At 37.3% G+C, this 12,890-nt stretch overlaps 1 protein-coding gene across 4 annotated transcripts in view; it reads right to left on the bottom strand.

The window, feature by feature from the left end:
* LOC150106132 (TNF receptor-associated factor 3-like) overlaps positions 1 to 12,890 on the bottom strand; it is a 285,373-nt gene that overhangs the window by 245,548 nt on the left and 26,935 nt on the right. For all 4 annotated transcript variants that reach the window (XM_090393885.1, XM_090393884.1, XM_090393886.1 and 1 more), the window contains exon 2: positions 1,973 to 2,211. In XM_090393885.1, the coding sequence (XP_090250011.1) occupies positions 1,973 to 2,194 (222 nt within the window). In that variant the 5' untranslated portion in view covers positions 2,195 to 2,211. The remainder of the gene's footprint in view (positions 1 to 1,972; positions 2,212 to 12,890) is intronic.

The following is a 12,890-nucleotide window of genomic DNA, read 5'->3' as shown; positions in this document are numbered from 1 at the left end:
TTAGTATCATCGGCTAAAAACTAAATACTGCTTTCAAACCTTGAACTATATCATTGTTATATAAATTAAACAACAGTAGTCTCAGCTACAGAACAGAACCCTGTGTTACCCCACTTCTGACTTCCGTTTTTGAGGATATTACATCCATCTCTATACACAGCTTACTGGTTCCTGTCAGTCAGCTATCCTCCAAGCTACCAAATGACTATCCATCTCCATCCTGCTCAATTTCAACAGTAGTTTATCGTGTGATACTGTATAATTATGCATCTGTGTTGAATACACTAGTCACATTATTATAAAATGTAACAAATTACTAAAGCAAAACTCCCTTTAACAAACTCATGCAGCTCTTCCAAAAGATTTCTTTCTCATCAATCCAGGTTTATACAAGGATGTGCTGAAAAGTTGTGATTATCACCATGAAGGAATTGAGGTAGGACATGTAACTTACACATTATTCTGCATATTCCTCATGAAGTGTTATACACTTGTTACAACACTACTAAAACAACCAAGCCGATGCATTATGTCTGTAAATTGTGTGTTCTACTGGCTGGTTTGCCTGTTTTGTGGAATAAAAACCCTGAGTTTCTGGGAGGGGAAACTGCCACCTCCACATAAGACCAGCTAACTCACCTCCAGTTGAAAAGTCTAAAGATTCTTTGAGTCCTCAATTGAAGGAGAGGGCTATAATAAAAACATACATGCCAGTAGATGGAAGTTTTTGCACTTAGCTATGCTACCAATTATATATTTGGTTTAATCCTTTATCCAAGTGTAAGCAAACAAAGTTTGCACCTGAAGTTTTTTCAGGACTGGGGAAACTATGACTAATGAAATATGGCTTCTCCATTACTTCCACCTTAGTATCACTACCTCTAGGTCTGGCTCCCACTGATGAGACCTCAATAAAGGTCAAAACTGGTCTGGTTAGTGAGAGGGCCAGTCTGAGAGTATTTGATGCCCCTAGGCAAAGAAAATTTAGGCACCCTTATACATTGTCTCTCTCTATATATTTTGTCATACAAACACAAGCACACGTACACCTACACATGTGGATATTTATAAAAAATAACAGCGCCCCTCGGCGATTACCTAGGTTCGCCTAATGATAAAACCGGCCCTGAGTAGTGAAACTGGTCTTCCCTTAATGCATAGCATTATACATGTCTGCAAGGAGATGTGCTTTGCATTATGGGATACTGAAGCAAGTGATGTGAACTTATACCACCTTTGCCACGAGTTGCTCCAGTCCTGAAAATACTTCAGGTGCAAACAACTTGGATAAAAGATTAAACCAAATATATAATTGATACATGTCAGTAAGAATATTTTTATGTATAGAAACTCGTCAATATATAACATGCAGAGAGAAAGAGAAAGTTCATCTCTAGAAGCTAAGTAATAGCATGTTCGGTAAAGATTTGGAGTTATATATATATATATATATTTATATTTAATTAGAGATGAGAATGAGTGAGATAGATTGCCTGTGTGAGTTAAGAGTGTTTCTTTAAAGAATGAGTTCAAAGAGAGCTGATAAGGACTGTGTGGACTAGACAGTACCGATAATGAATAGGCTCCATTGAATAGCCCAATCAGTAAAATATAGCATCATTATTATTGCACTTATAAGCAGTACATAAATTATCATCCACTAACTGTACTTAAATGGAGACGAAAATTTTTTCAATATTACTATAAAAGAAAGCTCAGTATATCTCAGCTGCATTCTATATATATACACACACACATGTATCACCATGTTACCAATCCAGGTAATGAATAAATTTTTAAATGATCTGTAGATCTTCATATCAAGTCTTAAACTAGATGTAAAATAATAATAATAACAAATTCAGATATAGTAAACTTAATCATACCAAACAGATAATCAAATCAAAAAGGTGATGGTTTCCATTAGGATGCTTAGAGACCAATACTACAAGAAACTGTGAAAATTACTTACATGTGATCTTTCATCTATTCTCCCACATCGGCATGTTATCCATGACTCATTTGTTAATGACTCTGCACATGTTGAACACATCACATGTAAGCATGGTGTCTTTAAGGAAACTGCAATTAGTCTAAAACATAGTGAACATCTGTGACTCTCAGGAAAAGGGTCAACAAAATCAATATTGTTAATAGTCCCCAAAAACCATGAAGGAGGTCTGGTGATAGACATTTGTATTTGCTGTTATCCTGAAAAATATAATAAGTTATTATTATAATTATTATTATTACAATACAGATTAGCAATTAGGATGATGAATAGATCTGGATGAATTGGATTTGCTTAAAATATTGCAGAATTTCAATGCAAATACAGCAATGGGATTAGATTAGTAGGGGAGACAAGAGATCTGAGGTTGATGATTTATAGAAACCTGAAATTCAGGGGACATATTGTGAAGGTGATGATGGTAACGTCACCTTCACAATATGTCCCCTGAATTTGGGACCTGCAGAGATAAAAGAGTTATCATTCCGTTGTATAAAACCCTGATCAGATCACACTTAGACTATTGTTCTTAGATTTGGTCCCCAGGATTTCAAGAGGATAAATTAACTTAGAAAAGGGTACAGAGGTGGATAACAAAGATGGTTTCAGGATTGTACAATGTTAGTTATGAGGATCGGCTGAGGGAATGTGGACTGCAGAGTTTGGTAGATAGAAGAAGGAGAGATGATATGATTGAGTTTTTAAATTTTTGAGAGGTGGTTACAGGGTTGACACTAGGGAGTTTTTCACTTGGTTGAACAACAGGAAAGAGACATCCCTGGAAGTTATGAAAGGAAGCTGTGAGCAACAGGGTGAGCAGTGGATTCTTTTTAAGGAGGGTAGTTGAACCGTGGAATGTATTGCCTGATAGAGTGGTGAGGGTGAGAATGGTCAATGAGTTTAAGGAGGGGTATTATTATTATTATTATTATTATTATTATTATTATTATTATTATTATTATTACATGACACCTCAGGGAATCCAAAGACTCATCAAGGGAGGGCATCCACTCTACAACTTCTCGTCTCACCACTCCACCAACCTTCATCATCTAACACCAATGCCATCTACCATCACCTATCACCACTAGTACTTTCACAGACAATAATGAACATCCATGCTCACAGCAGGATTCGAACTCGCAGCCTTTTGGCTGGAGAGCAGATACGCTAACAGCTCGGCTAACCAGGCCAGTATGATATACTTTGCGTTTCCTAGGAGGGACCTCCCGCACTGAGTCTTTTGATTCCATGGAGGCCTGAATAATAATAATAATAATAAAAATAATAATAATGCAATGCAATATATTACATTCTCACTAATATATGAATATATTCTCAGTAATATATTCATATATTACTGAGAATGTACAAACACAATGCTATTGCCTTTGACTAGGTAACATATGTAACATAGGTCACATGAGAGTAGTCTTAGATCTGATCTTGTTATCAGATGATATGAGTGTGTGCAAATCTTCCTCAAGTTGGCGAGAGTGGCCATGAGGTGATCACCTGCGCTGTAGTCAATCAGTGAGAATGTATATGAGAAATTAAATAAACTTCATATTAATAAGGTAGTAGGGCTTGATGACATATCACTGCTGTCTTAAAGGCATGCTCAAGGGAGATAATGGCACCATTGGTATATTTAATAGACCAAGTACAAAAGGGTAAAATTGTATCACTTCATAAAGAGTGTGTGATAAGACTGACAAAGCATATTAAAGGCAATTTATGGGGTGAGGTTAAGTAGGATGTTGGAGAGGTTGGTGAAGGCTAAGATTCAGAATTAACTTGATAATAATGTTTTTCTATGATATTGTTGCATGGGTTTATTAAAATGAAGTCTTGTTTTAGCATTCTGCTTATGTAATACATAAGCGAAGTGCTAAAACAAGTTAGTAAATTACTAACTTGCTTTAGCATAGACAAAAGAAATGCATAAACAGTAGTATACTAGAATTTTTCATTGCGTGATAGATTGCTGCACAACCAGCTAGTAAATTGGAATGGGTGCAGCTGGATAATTGATTGGTGAGATGGATGGGTGATTTGGTCAGATGTGTAACAGCAGGTTGTGTATGGGGAAGAGAATGATATCAATAAAAAGGAATGTCACTGGTTTTGTGCCTCATGGGTCTGTTCTGGGAACAGAACAATTTAATGCAAAACAAAATAACACAGTACAGTACTACATAAAAAATAGTTAACAATGAAGACAAAGTTTTTTTTCTTGCATTTAAAAACAAGAGGTATGTTATACATCCATCATCCCACTTTTGTCCATCCCAGATGGGTTGAATCCTGTGATTAAAGGCTTTATGCAATTCACTTCAATTTCAACCGAAGTGAATTGCATAGTAGTTCCCTGGGGGTAGATGAAAAACCCTAGTTTCTGGGAGCCAAAAAAAAAAAAAAAAAAAAAAAACTTGCATTCTGATATGAGACTAACTCATCTTTAACTGTAAAGCCTTGATAGAGGGCTATATAGGGCCCTGATAGAGGATCTACACATCTTATGGGATTTGAATCCAGGTCTTTCCAACCAAAGGATGTCGTCTATACTGACTGAGCCTTTTTTTTTTTTAATCTTTATTTTTTCTTTATTAGCAATTGCAACAATTATTTACATCACAATGCATATACTGTGTGTGTGTGTATATATATATATATAGTATATTATTATTATTATTATTGAGGCCTCTATGGAGTCAAAAGACTCATTCTGGGAGGTCCCTCCTAGAAAACACAAAATCTATCCTACCACTCCTTGAACTCCTTGACCATTCTTGCTCTCACCACTCTATCAGGCAATGCATTCCATGGTTCAACCACCCTCCATGCAAAGAAACCACTCCTCACCCTCTTGCTCATAGCTTCCTTTTGCAACTTCCAGAGATATGCAGTATATACATTGAAATAATATTGTTATACCACCATTTTTTTCTGTTAGATTACAATGTAGTTGTGACCTTCTTCTTCTTCTTTTCAGCCATTTTCTGTCCACTGCTGGATGAAGGCCTCCTCCAGTTCTTTCCACTTTTCTCTCTTCTTGGCAATGGATGACCAATTTTTCCCAACAAAATTTGACAGTTCATCACTCCACCTTCTTTTAGGATGTCCTCGGCCTCGTTTCCCTTCTTTTGGAATCCAGTTTGTTATTATGCTGGTCCATCGTTCATCTTCTCTTCTGGATAGATGTCTGGCCAATTTCCATTTTAGTCGCTTATGGCAAAGAATGATGTCAGTGATGTGAGTCTGGCTTCTTATCTTTTAATGTGTAGCATCAACCTCTCCATTTTTTCTGCAAGTTTAATAAATTTAGTTTAATCCTTTATAAAAGTGTAAGCAAACAAAGTTTGCACCTGAAGTATCTTCAGGACTGAGGCAGCTTGTGGTAAAGGTGGACCAAGCACTCATCTCTCCTTGTCTTAGTATCTCGCATAATGCAAAGCACATCTCCTTGCAGACATATATAATACTATGCATTAAGGGAAGGGCCACTACCCAGACAGGTTTCAACCTTTATTGAGGTCTCATCAGTGGGAGCCACACCCTGATGTGATGATACCAAGGTGGAAGCAATGGAGGAGTGTGATATTTACCTATACGAGTTGCCAAAAGGTGTCTCACCTTATTATTAAATTACTCTGGATTTAGAGAAAGATGTTGGAAGTTTTTTTTTTTCCTTTGGTTAGACTATAAATTATATATTTAGTTTAATCCTTTATCCAAGTGTAAGCAAACAAAGTTTGCACCTGACATATCTTCAGGATTGAGGCAACTCATGGTAAAGGCGGACCAATTTACTTATTGGCCCACCAATAAGTTGCTTGTTTACTTATACTTACATGTATTCAAACCCAGTCTCATTTTTGCCCATCGACATACAAGTGAGCGTTAATGTTCTAAAATACATCAACATACATATTAGGTAATATTAAAATTATGTAATAGTAAAATAGAGGGGGTCAATAAAAAGTCAAGAAACTCTTGAAGGGGTCGATGGTCAAAGAAGTGTGGCGACCCCTGAGTTAGACATTTGTCACAGGCGCTTCATACTCTCGATACTGTACTGGGATTGAACTAAATTTATTATAGTCTAATAAGAGAGAAAAGAAAAAAAAAACTTCCAGCATTTTCTTTGCATTATTGTTAGTTTATTTGCCAGTTATTTTGTTAGCGACCAAATTTCACAACCATATGTGATGACTGGAAGTATACACTGGTTAAATGTCTTCCTTTTTAAACAGTGTGACATCATTGTGTTGAATAATGCTTTTCAATTTTCTGATCCACCAATAGGTGAGAGTGACCACCAGGTGATTACCTGGGTGGTTGCCAGCAGTGCGAAGACCACTGTGAGAAAAGGGTATATGTGGAACTACAAGGGGGGGGGGGTGATTATGAAGGGCTCAGGAGACAGCTTGCAGGTGTGGCGTGAAATGAGGAGTTAGCTGGAAAAGAGATCAATGCAGCTTGGGGGTTTTTTCAAAAACGATCTAGTAGATGCAATGTCTAAATGTATTCCAAGGGTGAGAAGGTTAAATAAGGTGGGTGTGAGATGGATGAATAAAGAGATTAAGCATGCGATACAGAGAAAAAGGGCACATTATGGAGGCAGCATAAGAGAAGTGGAAATAACCAATTCCATGAAGTCTACAAAGACCAAGCAAGGAGGGTGACTTGGTTGGTGAGGGTAACTAAAGAGAAGTATGAACAGCAGTTGGCTAATGAAGCCAAAAATAATCCTAAGGAGATCTTTTGATATGTAGCCAGCAAAAGAAAGAATGATTATGGAAGGATGACATTGATTGAAGAAAATGGTATAAAGACAGCTCTTGCAGAATGTGTGGTGGAGATATTTAATGAGCAATAAAGGTCTTTCAATCTTGTGAATATGATTTCATGGAGAGATTGAGAGCAGTAGATGTTGGGAAGGAGAGACTGACTGTGAGTGAGCAAGAGGTGTATGGGAGTTGAGTAAACTACATGTTAATAAGACTGTGGGACTTGATAATATATCACGACGTATTCTAAAGGAATGTGCCAGGGAGTTGACACCTGTCTTGACATATTTTTTTAATATGAATCTTGCACTCGGAGGTGATCGAACTCAAGCATCAAACTATAGGCCTATCTGTGTGTCAGGTGTTATGGTTAAGTTGTTGGAGAAGCTTGTGAGAACTAGGATCCAGAGTTGTGTTGACAATAATGGTATTATCTTTGATGGACAGCATGGATTTGCTAAAGGGAGGTCATGTTTTAGTAATCTACTTACTTATTACAATAAAGTGACTGCTTCCTTGGACAGAGGAGAAGGATACACAGTAATATACTTAGATTTCGCAAAGGCTTTTGATAGAGTATCTCATGATAAATTGATAGTCAAACTAGAGCTGAAGGGGTTGGATATTAGATTAGTGCATTGGATTGGAGACCGGCTATCTGATAGGTATCAACAAGTTGTGTATGGGTGTGCGATATCCAGGAAAAGGAAAGTCACTAGTGGAGTGCCTCAGGGGTCTGTTTTAGGGCCATTACTCTTTAACTTGTATATTAATGATATTGGCAAAGATTTGGATGGAGATAATCAGTTGTTTGCAGATGATGCAAAGTTGGGACAGATCATGAAGAGTAGTGAAGATGTTGTGGCCTTACAAGAAGACTTGAATAAATTGAATGATTGGGCATGGAAATGGAGATGCGAGTTGAATCTTGCAAAATGTAAGATTTTAAAATTTGGAAAACAAAGATGCGATGCAGAATTTATGCTTGGTGAGGATATATTGTTGGAGATGGAAGAAATAAGAGATCTGGGGGTGATAGTGGATAAGGATCTGAAATTTAGGGGACACATAGCCAAAATTGTGAAGACAACACAAAGGCTTCTGGGAATGATGCGGAGGACACTGACGTGTAGAAGTAGGGAGATTCTTGTTCCGTTGTATAAGGCTTTGATTTGGCCACGCATGAACTATTGTGCCTAGATTTGGTCATCTGGTTTTCAGAAGGGTGAAGAGATGTTGGAAAGGGTCCAAAGGCAATTGACCAGTAATTTCTGACCTCTGGAATATCGAGTATGAGGAAAGATTGAGAAGATGTAATTTGCAGAATCTGGTGGACAGGAGGAAGAGGGGAGATATGATAGAGACCTACAAGTTGGTAAGGGTTTGTTATAGGATCAGTGCTGCAGAAGTTCTTCAGAAAATATTGGGAGATCAGGGGAGAACTAGAGGTCATCCCTGGAAACTATATAAAGAGGGTGTGAGTAGGGGAGTGAGGGACAGGTTTTTTTCGTGCAGAGTTGTAAATGATTGGAATGCCTTGCCTGAGAGTGTGGTGGCTGCAAGGAGTTTGAATGTGTTCAAGCCAAGAGGTATGATGAGCTGCGTGTGTGATAAAAGGACCTCCCAGATGAGTCTTTGACTCCATGAGGTCTTGGGGTAATAATAATAATAATAATAATAATAATAATAATAATAATAATAATAATTTAGTAAGTTTGTGACATGGTGAATTATATTCTTTCCTGCCCATTTAATTGATTCTATGTGAATTACCTTACAGTTCACTTAAAATGTTTTGACTTCCTAATAGTCTGATAACTGGTAGTTACAAATACTTTATTTTCATATAATCATATATACAGAACTTAGTCTATTTATTACAGTAAATTATGGTAACTTTCAGCTTTTTTTTTTTTTTACCTCAGTTGGGTGTATGGCACTCAGTTCTTTATTTAATATTTATTTGCATAGTCTTCCGTATTACGTAACTCGAATTTCATGTAAATCGAATTTGTAAATTACATACATACAATAAAATATTCAATGGCTACTCATACTGCTTTACATTAATTTTTTTTTTTGCCATTAATCAGATATTTTCCATTTTTAACATTTTTCATTTTTGGGGTGATTAAAAAAAAATTCCGTTGTATAAAAATGATCAATTGTATTTGAATAACATACATACTGTAAATATGAAAAATACATAATATAAAAGAATATAAAAACAAACTGAAATATTCACTTTGCAAATAAAAAAATGTCTTGTGAAGGCTAAGTTGGCTGTTCTGCAGGAAGTTTTACCCCTTTCGATGTTGAAAGCTGAGGGTAGTCGGGATCATCTGAGTTGTCATCTTGACTTTGTTGTGAAGGCATCTCACAAACAACAATTTCTCCATCTCTGATATCCTTTCCAGCCTCTTCTTGGTAATAATTGTGCTCTTCAATATCCTGTTCTCAACAATGCGAAATTTATCCTTCACTATTGTATCAAAAAAAAAAAAAATCAGCTAACGCCATTTTATTTCCAGATAGGGACTACGCGAGACCGTTTTAGTCCTATATAACTTTTGGAGACTGAATGGGCAGTTTAATCTCCACTGGTACCCAATCAGAAATAGCTGGCCCAAGGCTATCACTAATTAAGCGGCACGTAGTGAAGAGAGACACTCAACAACAAGTGCCGCCATCTCGTGGTCCCTAACACAATATATTTAATGTCTGAAATAATGTGGGTTCTACCGTCGATTTTCTTGAGTTTACGGGACGAAAAACCCGAGTTTCCGAGAGAAAAAACCCGCTTGCCCTTGCCAGAGATCGACTAACTCGGGAACCGGTCGAAAAAGGCTTAGAAAAATTTCCTCTTGTCGCCGACTAGATTCGAGAGCAAGTCTTTCTTCGTGCGGTCAAGCGCTATAGTATGCAAACGCCACATCCACTGAACTACACAGGCTCTAAATTGTATTGACTATTCTCTCATTCACTATTGTATTCACTGTCATAATAGGCCGATTTATTTCCCGAGATATTGTTGTTAGAATTTTCCCGCCTTCATACATACGAATTATTTTCAACTTTTCTTCTAAAGTAATTGCAGACCTTTGTTTTTAGATTTATTACCAGGGCATTCGATTTTGCGTTTGCATTCCATTTTAAGGGTAAAAAAAAACAACGAAACTAGCAAAGATAACAAGTAACTGAGCTAACCGCGCGAGGTAATCTATGCATTAAGGTTGTCAAAGACGCACCTGCGCAAAGCCGCAAATGTCTTCTTACGCTCTAGAAGATTTATTATGTAACTCCGAATTTATGTCAGTCGCGTGTTACGTAACTCAGGGTGTAACTGTATATCATTATATATATTTAACAAACTATATTCAATGCAAAATAAATAATATATACTATATGTACATCAAAATAAATTCATATACAGAAATTTCTTCGATTATATTACAAGGTGGAGCTGTTATATTATAATCATATACATGGCTTTCCTGTATATTACATAAAATTATGGCGTCTTTTAGTTTTCCTGACAGTTTTTTCTTTTCTTTTCTTTCTCCCCCCCCTCCAGTTAAATATGAGACACTATTGTTTATTTAAGGAGTGCAATTCACGTGATTGTCCACTTGAAGTGATATTGTTACACTGCATAGGTGATTATCACACTGATTATCACTAAGACTGTAGGAATTACACAATTGCCAGAAAAATTATTGAGGCCATGTTTTATTTAACCCAAATGGAGCTGTGGATGTCACATCACATTACAGCGAATTCACATTAAAGGATGTGAGTTCGCTGTTTTCCTTGAGGTAGGGATCACAATTTTTCCTGCATTGGGCAATCTCTTTCACATGATTGAAATATAGTGCAGACACTGTTTCTTTTGATGGAAGTGGAAAGCTAGGAGTTTTTCTTCTGATTGTACTTCAGAAGAAAAACTCCTAGCTTCATTATTTCCACTGAAGTGATGATGGTATCGTTCTGTTGTGGATTGGAGGGTTTGTCTGATGTAAGATGGAAAGATAAATAGGCCCATTCCTCTGTAGTCATTCTTCTGTAGTTTGGACTGAATGTAGGGATGCAGTTCTGATGTGGTGACCTGACTGTCTTCTCTTCCATACACTCAGTCGCAACTGTGTGCCCAAATTGCATACCTCGTTAGGATTACTATTACTATTATTACGGGCAACTCCAGGGAGTCATTAGACTCATCGAGGGAGGACCCAAATCATATTCATCACAACTATTTGCCATTCATACAGTATCTATCATACCTCGCCTTAAACTCATTCACTGTCACAGCATCCACCACAGACTCAGGGAGCGCATTCCACTCATTCACTACTCTAAAAGTAAAGAACCCAGCTCTAACACCTTTACTAACCACACTTTTGCCCAGTTTCCATGGATGTCCCCTAGTCCTCCCACAACCAGCCCTGTTCTCAAAAATATCTTCTGAATTAATTTTATAGAAACCCTTCAGTAATTTGAATGTCTCAATCATATCTCCCCCTTCTCCGCCTATCAACCAATTTTTGCAACCCACAAATCCTCAACCTGTTCTCATACGGTTCATTCCACAGACCTGCTATCATCTTGGTCACTCGCCTCTGGATCCTCTCCACCTCCTCCCCATCAAGAACAACACCACTATCGATACACTGTCACACATACCGCTGTATTAAGAACAAAAATACCTGCCAATGTCCCCAAATCAAACCTGTAACACATGCAAAATACCTTGGTCTCTACATAGATTGCCACCTTAAATGGACAAAACATATAAAATACCTACATACCAAACTCCGGATCATCGCAGCGAAGCTCTTCCAAGTCAAAGACATTATTCCGTCCAACATAAAATAACTCTCATATATGACGGTATCTGCGAATCCCTACTGAGATACGGTATAACAGCTATGCAAACACATCAAACAGATACCTAACAAAATTAGAAACACTACACAGGAAAATCGTGTCAAAAGTGATCTGGACACCTTACACGCAACAACCAATATCCGACCAGCACATGGCGACACACAGAATCCTGAGCATTAAAAACCTGAAACACTACATAATATTAACAAGGAATTACTTCAACATCACCTATCGAAACAATAGAGACACATATCGTATAACACGATCTACAAAAACTGTCTACATCCCTACACTCTTCACCAGCTCGAACGATTCTTTTGTGAGATCACATCAGATACCCACGGAACTCAACACCCTACCAAGAAACTTAAAACACATATAATAACTACAGAACATTAAAACACGAACTCCGGAAAATATACCAACAAATTAAGTTACTTCAATATAAAGAGCCAACAGGCGCTTCATTTCGACGATATAAACATTAATTAAATTAAGGGGATATTAGATCGCACATTAGATCCCCGAATAAGAAACTCGAGGATGGAATCAGAGAGTTTCATGGCGAATATAGTATAATAAACTATAAAAGTATCGGCGAATACTAGCGTGAGCTGAATGCAAGTAGTCCTAGAACGTAGTACAAACACGGGCAACTCGTTGCAAAGGTGGGGAAAGTTCTGATCGTTAATCTTGGTATTTTCCATAATGTAAAAACACATTTCCTAGGAAATGTATGCTGTTATTACATTATGGTAGGGAGGTCACTACCCAGACCGGTTTCAGCCTTTTTTGAGGCTTCATCAGTGAGTAGCTAGACCAAATCAGCCCTGCTAACTGGTATCGAGTATATACTGGTATATTTGGTCTAGCTACTCACTGATGAAGCCTCAAAAAAGGCTGAAACCGGTCTGGGTAGTAACCTCCCTACCATAATATAATAACAGCATACATTTCCTAGGAAATGTGTTTTTACATTATGGAAAATACCAAGATTAACGATCAGAACTTTCCCCACCTTTGCAACGAGTTGCCCGTGTTTGTACCACGTTCTAGGACTACTTGCATTCAGCTCTCGCTAGTATTCGCCGATACTTTTATAGTTTTTTATACTATATTCGGCATGAAACTCTCTGATTCCAATCCTCGAGTTTCTTATTCGGTTTTAAAACAATGTGGGATCTAATATCCCCTTGATTTAA

The sequence above is a fragment of the Typopeltis vanoorti genome, chromosome 6, assembly GCF_054136105.1.
Source record: "Typopeltis vanoorti isolate ZY-2024b chromosome 6, IOZ_Tvanoo_1.0, whole genome shotgun sequence".
NCBI lineage: Eukaryota > Metazoa > Arthropoda > Arachnida > Uropygi > Thelyphonidae > Typopeltis > Typopeltis vanoorti.
This window is presented reverse-complemented; position numbering and strand designations above follow the sequence as displayed.